General features: G+C 40.2%; 1 protein-coding gene across 1 annotated transcript; it reads right to left on the bottom strand.

The window, feature by feature from the left end:
- Positions 1 to 11,663: 11,663 nt before the first annotated feature.
- On the bottom strand, positions 11,664 to 13,085 carry LOC115974021 (uncharacterized protein At4g02000-like). Its single transcript, XM_031094247.1, has one exon. The coding sequence runs from the start codon at positions 13,083 to 13,085 to the stop codon at positions 11,664 to 11,666; it is 1,422 nt and encodes a 473-aa protein (XP_030950107.1).
- Between the last annotated feature and the right edge of the window lie 304 nt (positions 13,086 to 13,389).

Raw genomic sequence — 13,389 nt, 5'->3', positions numbered from 1 at the left:
AAGAAGAAGGAAGCAATGAGAGAAGGGGATCAGGAATTTGTAAGAGAAAGCACTGTAGTAGCTTGAACTATATCTGTAACCATTTTCAATCAATATATACTAGAACAGACCTACTTGGATTGTGCTGAGGACAAATTTACTTAGATAACTCCAGTCCATTTCTATTTGATTATCTTTTAAAATCTATTCTAATTGTTATCTCATTCATTAGAGCCCAGTTTTCCAACCTACTCTCTACAAATTCATTGTATTGGGCCTATTAGGCTTGCATCCAATCATACTTTGGGTCTAGGGTCCAAAACGCATCCCTACAATACTTTTATCTCCCTCATACCAAAAATAAAATCTCCAGCCAACCCTAAAGACTTCCGCCCCATTAGTCTTTGCAATATCATATATAAAATTATCTCCAAAACTATTGCAAATCACCTCAAGAAAATCATTCCCAAACTTGTGTTAGAAACTCAAAATGCCTTCATGTCTGAATGCCTTATTTCTAATAACATCCTTATAGCCTTTGAAACCTTACACCACCTTAAAAATAAGAAAAATGGCAAGTCGGGATTAATGGCTTTGAAATTAGATGAGTAAAGCATATGATAGGGTGGAGTGGAATTTTCTAGAAAAAATTATGGAGTGCTTGGGTTTTGACAACAAATGGATTTCTTTAATAAGTTGTTGCATTCGAACTGTGTCATATTCTATTTTGGTAAATGGAGAACCATGAGGATTGATCCATCCTAGTAGGGGTCTCTGCCAAGGAGACCCTTTATCACCTTACTTATTTCTATTATGTGCAGAAAGGCTCCATGCTTTAGTCAAACAAGCAGAAAACAGTGGGAAATTGCGTGGAGTGTCATTATGTAGAGAAGGGCCGAAGGTTTCCCATTTGTTCTTCATCGATGACAACTTGTTATTTTGCCAAGCAAGTGTTAAAGATTGCCAAATGGTGTTGGACATTTTAGCCACGTATGAACAAGCTTCGGGGCAACAAATAAACCGGGGCAAAACTCAATTGTTTTTTAGCACAAACACGGAGCAACACACCCAAAACAGAATTTTAGATTGCTTGGAGTTTTGGCGGTTTCCCAATATGAAAAATACTTGGGTTTCCCATCCTTTGTTGGCCGAGCAAAAAAGCAAAGTTTTAGCTACATTAGGGAGAGAGTTTGGAGTAAAATCAAGGGCTGGAAAGAAAAAATTTTGTCCAATGCCAGTCGTGAAGTCCTCATCAAATCAGTCCTACAAGCACTACCAACATTCACCATGGGGTGTTTCAAGCTCCCCAAGAGCCTTTGTAAAGACATTGGATCATTGATCCGCAAGTTTTGGTGGGGGTATAAGGGGGAGGCCAGAAAAATCCATTGGGTAGCATGGAACAAGCTTTGCTTACCAAAGTCTCAAGGGGGTTTGGGGTTTAGAGACATTGAAAATTTCAACCTTGCTCTATTGGGTAAACAAGTTTGGCACCTCCTTCATAATACTGATTCCCTGCTATACAAGGTGTTCAAAGCAAAGTTCTTTCCCACCTGCTCTATCTTGGGCAATGACGTGAAACTTTCTGGGTCCTACGCATGGCAAAGTATCCTTAAGGCGAGGGAAATTGTTAAAAAGGGTTCAATTTGGCGTATTGGAGATGGGAGGCAGGTTCACATCCGTGGTGATAAGTGGCTGCTTGACAAGTTTTCAAGCCGAATTATATCTCCACAGAAAAATCTGCCCAACAATGCTCTGGTCTGTGCACTCATTGATGAAGACAGTCCTCACTAGGATGAAGAACGAGTGCGAGCAGAATTTTTGCCCCATGAGGCCCAAGCCATCCTTGGGATTCCTCTCAGCTCACGGCAAGCCCCTGACAGGCTGACACACTCATTTGGGCAGGTACTAAGTCTGGGAAGTATACGACAAAGAGTGCATATAAAATGCTCACTGAAACTCCTACTTTAGGACCATCAAACCCATTGGCTCACAGTAGCTCCTGGAAACAAATTTGGGATTTAGACGTTCCAAATAAAATTAAACATTTTATTTGGCAAGCATGCCGTGAATCCCTCCCTACAAAGAAAAACCTATTTACCAAGAAAGTAACTCGAAGTGCTAACTGTGATCTTTGTCATGATGGTGTTGAGGATGTTATTCATGCACTGTGGGGTTATCAGGTGAATAAAGAAGTTTAGTGGGAAGAGCCATGGCTTAGGAATTAGCTTGCTATGCAATTTGTGGATTTTCGAGACTTATGGATTGGGATTGCAAGAAGCAATGAACACCTTCTAGCAGAGAGGTTTGCTTATGTAGCATGGAGTATTTGGCATAATTGAAATGATACTAGATTGAAGATTACCTGTACTCCATATGATAAGATTTATGGAGACATGCTTGATCGCCTAAAGGAGTACCAATTTGCTCAAATCCCAACCAAGATAGCGAATCCAGATTCAATGGTTCAGATGCCAACCTTTGACCCTATCCACAGGAAGCCACCTCGGAATCCTTATTGCAAAGTTAATTTCGATAGTGCTATATACCAGGACCTCCAAATGGCGGGCATTGGCGTGGTGATAAGAAACTCAAGTGGTCAAGTCATTAGTGCACTCTCGGACAGAATTCACCTCCCTTCAGCAGTTGATGACGTTGAGGCTATTGCCGGCAGAAAGCAATTTCATTTGCTTTGGAGATCGGAGTAGAGGAAGTGGTTTTTGAAGGCGATTCCGAAACAATCATTAAGGCTCTCAATTCAGACTCAAGCTGTTTAAGCTTCTTTGGCCGTGTTGTAGAGGACATTAGAGCTTTAGCTTTGAATTTTGTCTCATGCATTTTCTCACATGTAAAAAGACAGGGGAATGCAGTTGCAGGTAAATTGGTAAAATTAGCCAAATACTCCCCTTGTCCAAGCTATTGGTCTGATGGCATCCCCTGTGATGTCCAAAATCTTGTAGTTACTGAATGAAGCTTCTGTTGATTAATAAAAATCATTGTCTTGTTTCTCAAAAAAAATAAATAAATAAATAAATAAAGCTTTTGTTAATGGGATGTCCTTGTCCACTGGTTGAGGACGCATCATCATCATCATCATCATTACTATTATTATTATTTTTGATGATTTGAAGATATCATTCCTTGGTCTTCAAAAAAAAAAAAAAAAAATGATATCATTCCTTGTTTGTTAGTCTTACTTTAGTACTGGTTAAAGCCGGCTATGGGCTATGGTTACGACTAATGAAACGCATTATAGTCGCAAGGAAAAAGCTATATACTTTTAATCTTTTTTATTTTATAAGAATCTATATATATAATAATAGATAAAGCTGAGAGAAAATCCAATCAATCAATATCAATATATATATATAAAAGCAGAGACCTCATGCCAGAAAGCATGAGGTCCTACCATGTGGCTCTTTAATGTTACGTTTAGCCTTTCACGTTAACTTCTTCACCCCATTCTTCTCTACTATTCAAACACCATTCATAGGAAATAACCAAGCCCATCTTTAATAGCTTATGTAAATGATAAGGATCAGTTAATGATAATAAATAATATGACATCCCTTTTCACCCGACTCTTTGAATTCTTCAGATGCTTCAGTTGCCACCTGGTATTAAATTACTTTAAGATTTCCAATCTCTCTTTCCTCTCTCATTGTTTTACCAGTAGCAACTCAAGGTCAGTTTTTCCTCTTTTCCTCCCATGTTTTTTTTTTTTTTTTTTTTCAATGGATTTGTGGGTAATCAGCTTTAGACGTGTCTATCCATGTGTAATTGGTTTTCCCTGTGCTAGCTGCTTTGTTTGACAACTTTGTTCTTTTTGGATTCACAACTCCAATTCAATGTTTAAATATTTGGTATTTTATGGCATTAATTTTTATTGAAAATCCCATCACTTTTGGCTCTAATCAGCAAATCTTGGGCTTTCTTCTATTAGCAATTGCAACCCCAAATTCTGAAAAGGCTTTCAAAGCCTTTATATTAAAGGTACTTTCTCTTTTGTCTCTTTTGATTATGCTAGCTATCTTTTTCCACAGTTGGTTCAAATTGCTATGAAGTTTTAGGATTTAGACTACATGATTGTTGGTGAATGAAAAATAGTTATTTCACGTGTTGCTCATAGGAGAAATGAAGATTGGTGAGATTTCTTTCATTCAATTCTGGTTCTATCAAGTGGTTATCTATCTATTTAATGATTAATTGTAAGCATTTGAACGAGTCTATTATGAAGCTTTCATTGCAATGAGAGAGTTAAGGTGCCAATTCAACATTTCATTTATTTTACACAAATTATGATCTAGAAGAAAGGGGAGTTTTTTTGCCAGTTTGTGATGGTTGAGGTCCCTCAATTATTATCTTGGGTAGTCCCTATTACTGGTGTTTTGGTTTCCTTATGAATTAGAAACTCATCTCTGTATTGCCAGAAACAAAAATATACCACTGTATTTACCTAAAAATTAAAACCCAATTCTAATTCTTTGTTCAATTTTGTGACGTTTGTTTACCTATGGCAAGGTTGGCTTGGAACCAAATCACCAAGATCTCTCCCACTCATTGACTATTTTTTAGGCAACAACTGTAAGTGACCTTTTTTCTATCTTTTTATCTCTCTTCTATTTCTTTTGATATATTGATATGTTGCTTGGGTGGGTGCCTTTGGCTGCTTTCAACAATATTTGATGATTTGCTATGTGATTGATTTTTTTTTTCCCCTAAATGGACTAACCAACCAAACGTAACTCATATTTCTTTTGCACCATCTTAAAAGTTTATAGCCTTAAATCTTCATCTCTCCACAATTAAAGCCCCAAAAGAACTATTTGCTTTGATCTAATTTGGCTGGTTTGCAGGCATGGCAGTGGCGAGTGGAACCAAACAATTGAAGCCCACACATCCTACCAAATCCTTGCTACTTTTTTTTTTTCTCTCTTTCTTAAGTTACTTTTTTTATTACAATTTGTTCTCTCATGTCATACCCATTATATCAATGAAAATGAAGAGGCCCTTTTATCTTACTTTCCTAATATTAATTTCCCATATATAGAGCTTAAATTCTTCTAAGCAAAACTAACCATGTTTTGTGTTATTTCTATATTGCTTAGCGTGGGGGTAAGTTTTTCTAATTCCCATTATTAGTCCAAAATTTTACGGAGACTTTGTGGTTGAATGAGTTTTCAAGGTTCAAATTTTAATATGCTGGTGGTTGTTTTTCTGTGTTTTAAATTAAGTTGTGACCAGAAGATAATTGAAAAAAAAAATCTCCCAATTTTAACAGTTTGGTTTCAGGAAAAATAAGCGCAATGCATTTATATATGCTTCCATCTAGCACAAGTGTCATATTCTGCAAATCATAAACATAGGTGAATTTTGTTACATCTTCTCTTTGGCACAAGATTTGGCTAGATTAGTAAAATACTAATTGTGGGAGAGGAATTTGTTCTTGGCCACCCGCAAGCTATTTGTCCTCTTTGGGGAGCCAAGCCTGCAAGGTTTTGTTCTCAGTACCAAGTGTGGGGTTTGGGATTTTTGGGGTGCTTTGACCTTGTGACACCCTAGTCCCACATCGGTAAGAGATGCGCCCCACCAATGCCTTATAAGCTCTTGGAGCGTCAGCATGGTGTACCACTACCACACTTTTTGTGGGGGAGGAATTTGTTCTTGGCCACCCGCAAGCTTGATTGTTCTCTTTGGGGGGCCAAGCCCGCAAGGTTTTGTCCTCAGTACTGAGTGTGGGAAGACTTTGAATGTAGTCCCACATCAGCAATAGATGCGCCCCACCAATGCCTTATAAGCCCTTGGAGCGTTAGCATGGTGTACCACTACCACACATGTGCGTAGAGCAAGCTAAGAACTGCTACCTCATGCTATCAATCAGTGGGGAGGCGTGCCCTGTTTGAGGTAACAAAGCTGTGTGGGTGTCGGACATGGTCAGCCCTACCCACCCCAAAGCGGACAATACCTTTAATGGGCACTGCCCTCAAAAGCGCCTTTTTGTGGGGGAGGAATTTGTTCTTGGCCACCTGTAAGCTTGATTGTCCTCTTTGGGGAGCCAAGCCCACAAGGTTTTGTCCTCAGTACCGACTGTGGGAAGACTTTGAGTGCAATCCCACATCGGCAAGAGATGCGCCCCACCAATGCCTTATAAGCTCTTGGAGCGTCAGCTAACTCTACGCACATGTGTGGTAGTGGTACACCATGCTGACGCTCCAAGAGCTTATAAGGCATTGGTGGGGCGCATCTCTTGCTGATATGGGACTGCACTCAAAGTCTTCCCACAGTCGATACTGAGGACAAAACCTTGTGGGCTTGGCTCCCCAAAGAGGACAATCAAGCTTGCAGGTGGCCAGGAACAAATTCCTCCCCCATACTAATGTTTTGGCACATCATATAAACTTCAATTTTTTATTTCTTTTTGACATGAATATTGATATTAGGGAAAAAAAAAAAGGAGATGCAAAATCAATTTTTTTTCCTTCTTTGTTCATAAACCTTCCACAATTCTTTTGTTGACATTTATACTTGTTTCCCCAGTATGCTATCATTCTATCATTTTGATTTTTTGTCCTTTTTTTTTTTCTTTCTTTTGAGAAACAATCACACATAGAAGCAAAGGAGAGGGAATGAATCTAACACAAAAGCATACCACAATACACTCTCTCAAGCAATGTGGAACAATTATATTTTTATTTTTGATTTGAATCAAACACACACATCACACACGAGGGATTATGCCTTTGTGCTTGATTCTCTCCTTAATCTATCTCAAATCGTGAATAACTTTTAATTTTTGTGATTCTAAAAAAAAGTTCATAATAATATGAGGAACCTATACATATCATTTGAGTTTGGGATAAGTCTAACACACCCTCTCTTGGCTCTATCTCTCTACATCACCAACACCAGGTGAGCTTCTCATATAATGTAACTGATTATCTAATGTCACTAGTATATTAAATAATTCTAATTGAAAACTAACTATAAATATTTTTTGGAATTGGAAAAAATGTGTTGCTTCATGTTATTACTTTAAAATATGTTAAACACTCTAAACTTTATCTCTAATTTTGCATTTAGCTTTTTTTAATCGTTAAGTTTCTTTTACTGTTAAGCAAAAGTTCACATTAACTTATTTTACTGTTATCTCATTAATGTCTCTATTCTTCATGTCTTTTAGCATACCCACCATTTTAGTGTTTTTAAAAAAGCAAAAAAATAATAATAATTAAGTTTAGTAACAACTAACCAGATAAGGTCATGAAGAAAGATAGAGAGACACAAAAATATTGTGGATTATTAAATAAAACATATTGTTTCACTATATATTACCAAAATAAAAGACCTGAGACTGTCAAAGCATTTGAAAGAGAGAGAAATAGGAATCTAAAAGGTCATCACCTCTGTTATACAGGCCTCCACTACCATCAAGACGTCGAAACCCCTTCGGATTTTTTTTTTCTTTTTAAAATTAGGGGCTTAAATATGATATAGGTTTCAGTAATTTGGTTGGATAGTTTTTGTTTTTGTTTTTGTTTTTTTTTTTTTTTTTGAGAAACCGTCCAGTACTTTTATTCAAACTTCAACAGAATTGCTGTCAATAACTACAAGAGAATTGACATCACTAGGAATATTGTCCAACCAAACTTTGGGTACATTAAGATGCTTGGCTAATTTTGCGAGCTTGTCAGCCACCGCATTGCCCTTGCGACGAACATGGGAGAAAGAACAGTGACTAAGTTGCGAAGCCAAAATGATGGAATCCTCAATAATATTCCCATAAGGTGCCAAGCACGGCAAGCCCCCCAGAATGCTATTTAGGATAGTAGCTGAGTCTCCCTCTAAGACAACCTGTTGCAAGCCTTTTTCCAGTGCAAACTCAATTGCTCTCCTGCAAGCCAATGCTTCAACATCCTCAACTGTTTTGGGTAGTGGAATCCTTTCTGACAGAGCCCAAATAAGTTTCCCCGCTGAATCCCTTATCACTACACCGATGCCCGCCTTACACGAGTCCATGAAAAGCGCACCATCGAAATTTACTTTGAGCAGAGGAGATGGAGGTGGACACCACCGATGTTGCTCAACCGCTGTGACTGTTATGGGCTGTTCAACCTGCACTGCATGGAATTCTTGCAGTCTATCCATTGCTTCCGCATAGATTTTTTGGTATGGCGTGGACACTTGTCCCATTCTAGCTGTGTTCCTCTTCGTCCAAATTCCCCAGGCCACATAAGCGAACCTTTCTGCTTGTTTTGGTTCTTGGACTTGGAAAATTCCAGTAAGGAGGTCTCGGAAGCAAGTGAATCGGGTTAACAAGTTGCTTCGACAAATATCAATCTCCCACCAGATTTCCTTAAGGACTTGGCACTCCCATAACGCATGGATGGTGTCTTTCTCTTCCTTCCCACAGCTCTCACAACAAGCATTGCAAATGACTTTTCGTTTGCATAAATTCTTCTTTGTAGGTAGTGCTTCGCCACAAGCCCGCCACAAAAAATGTTTAATTTTGTTAGAGACATTAAGGCTCCAAATTTGCTTCCAGATACCATTACTTGCTGCTGGGTTTGACTGACCCGGTTTGGACAGGGTGTCTATCTCTGCTAGCATACGGTAGGCGCTTCTAGTAGTGTACACTCCATTCTTCGTCCTCTGCCAAATAAGAGAGTCTTCAGGCCTGCGTTTGCTGAGAGGAATACTGAGGACAGCTTCAGCTTCATGGGGCAGAAGCTCATCGCGAACTCTGTCTTCCAACCAACACGGGATCGTTTCATCTATTAATGCACAGACATGAGTGCAGTTTGGGAAATTTTTTTGAGGAGATATAACTTGTCTTGAGTACGGGTCAGGGAGCCAATTGTCACCTCTGATGCGGACTTTTTCCCCATTGCCAATTCGCCAAATTGAACCTCTTTGAACCATGCTTCTAGCTGACAGAATGCTATGCCATGCATATGATCCCTTCCTCTTAACCCCCCCATCAAAAATTGAACAGTTGGGGAAGTATTTGGCTTTGAATACTTTGTAAAAAAGGGAGTCAGTATTGTGACTTAGCCGCCAGACTTGTTTTCCAAGGAGAGCAAGGTTGAACCGCTCCAACTCCTTAAAGCCCAAACCACCATGGTTCTTTGGTAAGCATAATTTATTCCAACTAACCCAATGAATTTTGCGCACTTCCCCTTTGTATCCCCACCAAAATTTGCGAATTAAGGCTTCAATGTCTTTGCATAAAACCTTTGGAATCTTGAAGCAATTCATGGTAAAAGTTGGCATAGCTTGAATCACGGCCTTAATTAGGATTTCTTTTCCAGCTTGTGATAATAACTTTTCCTTCCATCCTTGTATTTTGTGCCAAATTCTTTCCCGGATATAACTGAAACTCTGCTTTTTACCTCGACCCACAAGTGAAGGGAGACCCAAATATTTTTCATATTGGGTTATCGTCGAAACTCCAAGCAGCCCTTTGATATTTTCTTGCATTGTTGTTGCCGTGTTTGAACTGAAGAAAATCTGGGTTTTATCTCGATTGATTTGTTGCCCCGAACCCTGTTCATATTTCTCAAGAACCTCCAGCACAGCTTGGCACTCATACTCATTTGCTCGGCAGAAGAGAAGGCTGTCATCAGCAAAGAATAAGTGGGAGACTTTGGGACCATCTTTGCAAAGAGATACACCTCTAATTGAGCCATCATTTTCTGCTTGTTTGATAAGAGAATGGAGGCCTTCTGCACATAAATTAAACAGATAAGGTGATAAAGGGTCTCCTTGGCGGAGGCCTCGGTGAGGTTGAAATAAACCATGAGGTTCCCCATTTACCAACACCGAGAAGGAGACAGATCAAATACATGTGCTAATCAAAGATATCCATTTCTCATCAAACCCCAATTTTGCCATAAGTTTTTCTAAAAAATTCCACTCAACCCTATCATAGGCTTTGCTCATGTCAAGTTTAAGGGCCATGAAACCTGTTTTTCCTCTTCGTTTATTTTTTAAGTGGTGTAGTGTTTCAAAAGCAACAAGGATATTGTCTGATATGAGGCGATTTGACATAAAGGCGCTTTGGGATTCAGACACCAGTTTTGGAAGGATTTTTTTGAGGCGGTTGGCTATGGTTTTGGATATGATTTTATAGATAACATTACATAGGCTAATGGGGCGAAAATCCTTGGCTTTTTCTGGATTTTTTATTTTTGGGATTAAGGATATAAAGGTGTGGTTGATATGTGGCGGCATGGTACCTGAATTTAGGACTGAAAGAGTAGCACTAATAACATTAGAACCCACAGTATTCCAATAAGATTTATAAAATAAGGGTGGCATACCATCTGGGCCTGGCGCAGTCATGGATTTCATCTGTTTGAGAGCTTGCTCAATCTCCTCTGCCGTGAAGCTTTTGGTGAGTTCGGCATTCATTGATAGAGTGACCTTGGGATCAATTCCTTGCAAAATGGTATCAAAATTTGAGGGATTTGCCGAAGTAAAAATGCTCTTGAAATAGTCAACCAGCACCTCTCCAATTTTCTGCTCATCCTCCACACTTGCACCATCATCCATCACTAACTTGGAAATAAAATTCCGCCGGTTTCTGTGAGTTGCTCGGCTGTGGAAATAACTTGTATTAAGGTCCCCTGACTTCAACCATTCCACCCTTGATCTTTGCTGCCACAAACAATTTTCTTTAATCATTAGTTCATAAACTTCACCTCTTAAAATCCTTACTTGTTCATGATTTCCTCCCAGCTTTGAGATCGCCTCTGCCTTAGCAAGAAGTTTTTTCTTTTTAGCCAGTGACCTGCGGATATTACCGAAGTGCAGCCTACTCCAAACTTGTAATTTTGTTCGGCACCCATCTATTTTCTGTGTCAGCTTGTCCATTGGCGAACCCGTTGTGTTACTCTCCCATGCTCTTTGAATAACTCCATTGCAACTCTCATCTCGCATCCATACTGCTTCAAATCTAAAAGGTCGCCTTTTTTTATAGAAGCGAATGTTTTCATCATCAGAACACACCCATAAAGGTGAGTGGTTTGACAAGGATCCGGCAATATGGTGAACCCGAACAGTTGGAAATAATTGAAACCATGCTGGTGTGGCTACTCCCCTATCAAGCCTAATCCACGTTACTACCCCATCGAATTGGTTATTGCACCATGTAAATGGAGACCCCACAAAACCAAGGTCCCTTAAACCACAAAAATCCAGCACTTCCCTGAAAGCAACCATTTGTCTCTCCGGTCTGCTTGCGCCTCCCATCTTTTCTTCCGCTTTGACAATTTCGTTGAAATCGCCTACGCATAACCAAGGGAGGTCTATTTGTAGGCAGAGGTGTTTAAGTAGTGCCCAAGAATGTTCCCGGTTGGCTGTTACAGGGTTCCCATAAAAACCTGTAAATCGCCAGGTGTCATCCAAACCTGGGTTGACTACTGCGTCGATGAATGTCGGTGTAGAGTTAAGTACATGAAGGTCAATCTTGCTTTTCCAATATAGAACTAGGCCACCCCCTGTGTTGATCCTTGGTACAATGAACCACTTGTCAAACTGAAGCTTTGTGCAAAGCCTCTTCAGAAAGTCATCCTTAGCTCTGGTTTCCATGAGGAAGACCATTGTTGGGGAGTGTTTTTTCACCAATTCGGTGAGTTCGAGAACTGCACGTGTTTGCCCCAACCCACGGCAGTTCCAACTTATGCAATTCATTGGGTTCGGCGGGGCTGATCAACAGCCACCACCGTTGCAGGAAGAGGGTAGTCATCGTCGGCAACCAAGGCTTGTCTTTTTGTTGGTCGCAGTTCCTCTGTTTCAAAGTGTTCTCTGCGAGAGGCAGAGTCTGTCATGCACACCTCTTGGTTACCTAGTTCTGGGTTACGAATTAATCTTTTCCATGTTGCTTGTGGGCCTTTTGGGTCACTGCTAGGGGTTTCACGTTTGACTGTTGGGGCGGAAAGGCTTGCTGGGATGGTGTCTAAAGTTGGCCCATGTGTGGGGTGAGTGGGTGTTTTGTTTCGGGCTTTTGTATTGGGCTTTGGCTGACCTATGGTTTGTTTTGCATGGCTGCTCGGTTTGGGTGTGTTATTAGCATTGAAAGTGGCTGTCCCAATATGGAAGGTGAAATCAATGGCCAACGGATGGGAAGAGTTGTAACGGGCCTCATCATCAATAGGCTTTAATGGTTGCTGAAAATCCGGGTTTTGAACGTTACCTTCACCGCCTTCCGTTTCAGCTTCTGCCGCCACCGGAAATGGTATTGCCGCCGTCGTCGTTCCTACAGTGTTGGATTGAGCCCCAGATGATTCAGTTGCCTGTGAAGGAGCCCGAGTGTGTTTCCCTTTGGGTGGAGCAGCCTTTTTTGGACATGAACCATTGACGATCAAAGATGTTTTCCGATACGACAAGTCGGCTTCTGCTCTCATCCACGCACTGAACTGTTGGTCTTCCTTTTTTAGAGTTCGCTTACTGCGAAGCCACATTTCACAGTCCCGTTCGTCGTGAGTCACTAGACCACACCAATAATAGAAGTTTGGTAGTCTTTCATACTTCAGTGCAGCCCATCCAACCACTCTACCATCAGACCAAATTTTTCGCACCCGACTAAGTGGTTTTGATATGTCCAGGCGTACTCGCACCCTTAGGTAATTACCTTTCCCACCTTCCTCTTCAGAGTCCGTCATTGGAAGAACCATCCCAAGTGAGTTTCCAATGGAGTCACGGATTGTTGAAGTCATGCTGTGCATTGGAAGGTCATGGATCTGGATCCAAAAAGTAATGAGCTTGAAAGATAAGGCTGAGATGGGAACATTCTCTATTACCCTTTCAAAAATCACCAGGTGCTTGTCATATGTCCAAGGTTCGTGTTCCAGGACTCGTTCAAGGTCGCATTCATCCTCAAACTCGAAAACCATCACATTTTCCCTCATATCCTTCATCTTAAAATCCCTCTGTGTTCTCCATAGGGGTTTGAAAGTGCGAGCAACAGCTTCAATGTTTGTCAACCTCTTCGTTAGAAATTTTGCAGCAAGTAGGAGACGAGGCGCTAAAGAGTCAACAGTGCATTGAATCCCATCTTCTTCTGAGTCCAAAAGCGAGAGTTTGTTCCACATGTTTTCAAGGTTGTCCATGTTTGACGTAAAGGGGAAAGAAAATCGTAGAGATTCCACTAAGGGAGACAAAAGACTTGTACTGAGACAAGGACAAGAAAGCTCCACTAACTTAGGAAATAGCGTGGCTATCCCTAGAGGCAGAGAGCGACTATCCAATTATATAAGTAAAGAGAATATTTGGTGTGCAATGTAGAGTCATATTTTACCATAATTTAATTTTAAATCATCTATAAGATACATGCATACACATTTGCCCACATCATGTTTTAATGTCACACTATCGATGAGTAGAAGATGGTGAGAGAGTTTGACATACTTTCAT

Source organism: Quercus lobata, chromosome 2 (assembly GCF_001633185.2).
Source record: "Quercus lobata isolate SW786 chromosome 2, ValleyOak3.0 Primary Assembly, whole genome shotgun sequence".
Lineage (NCBI taxonomy): Eukaryota > Viridiplantae > Streptophyta > Magnoliopsida > Fagales > Fagaceae > Quercus > Quercus lobata.
This window is presented reverse-complemented; position numbering and strand designations above follow the sequence as displayed.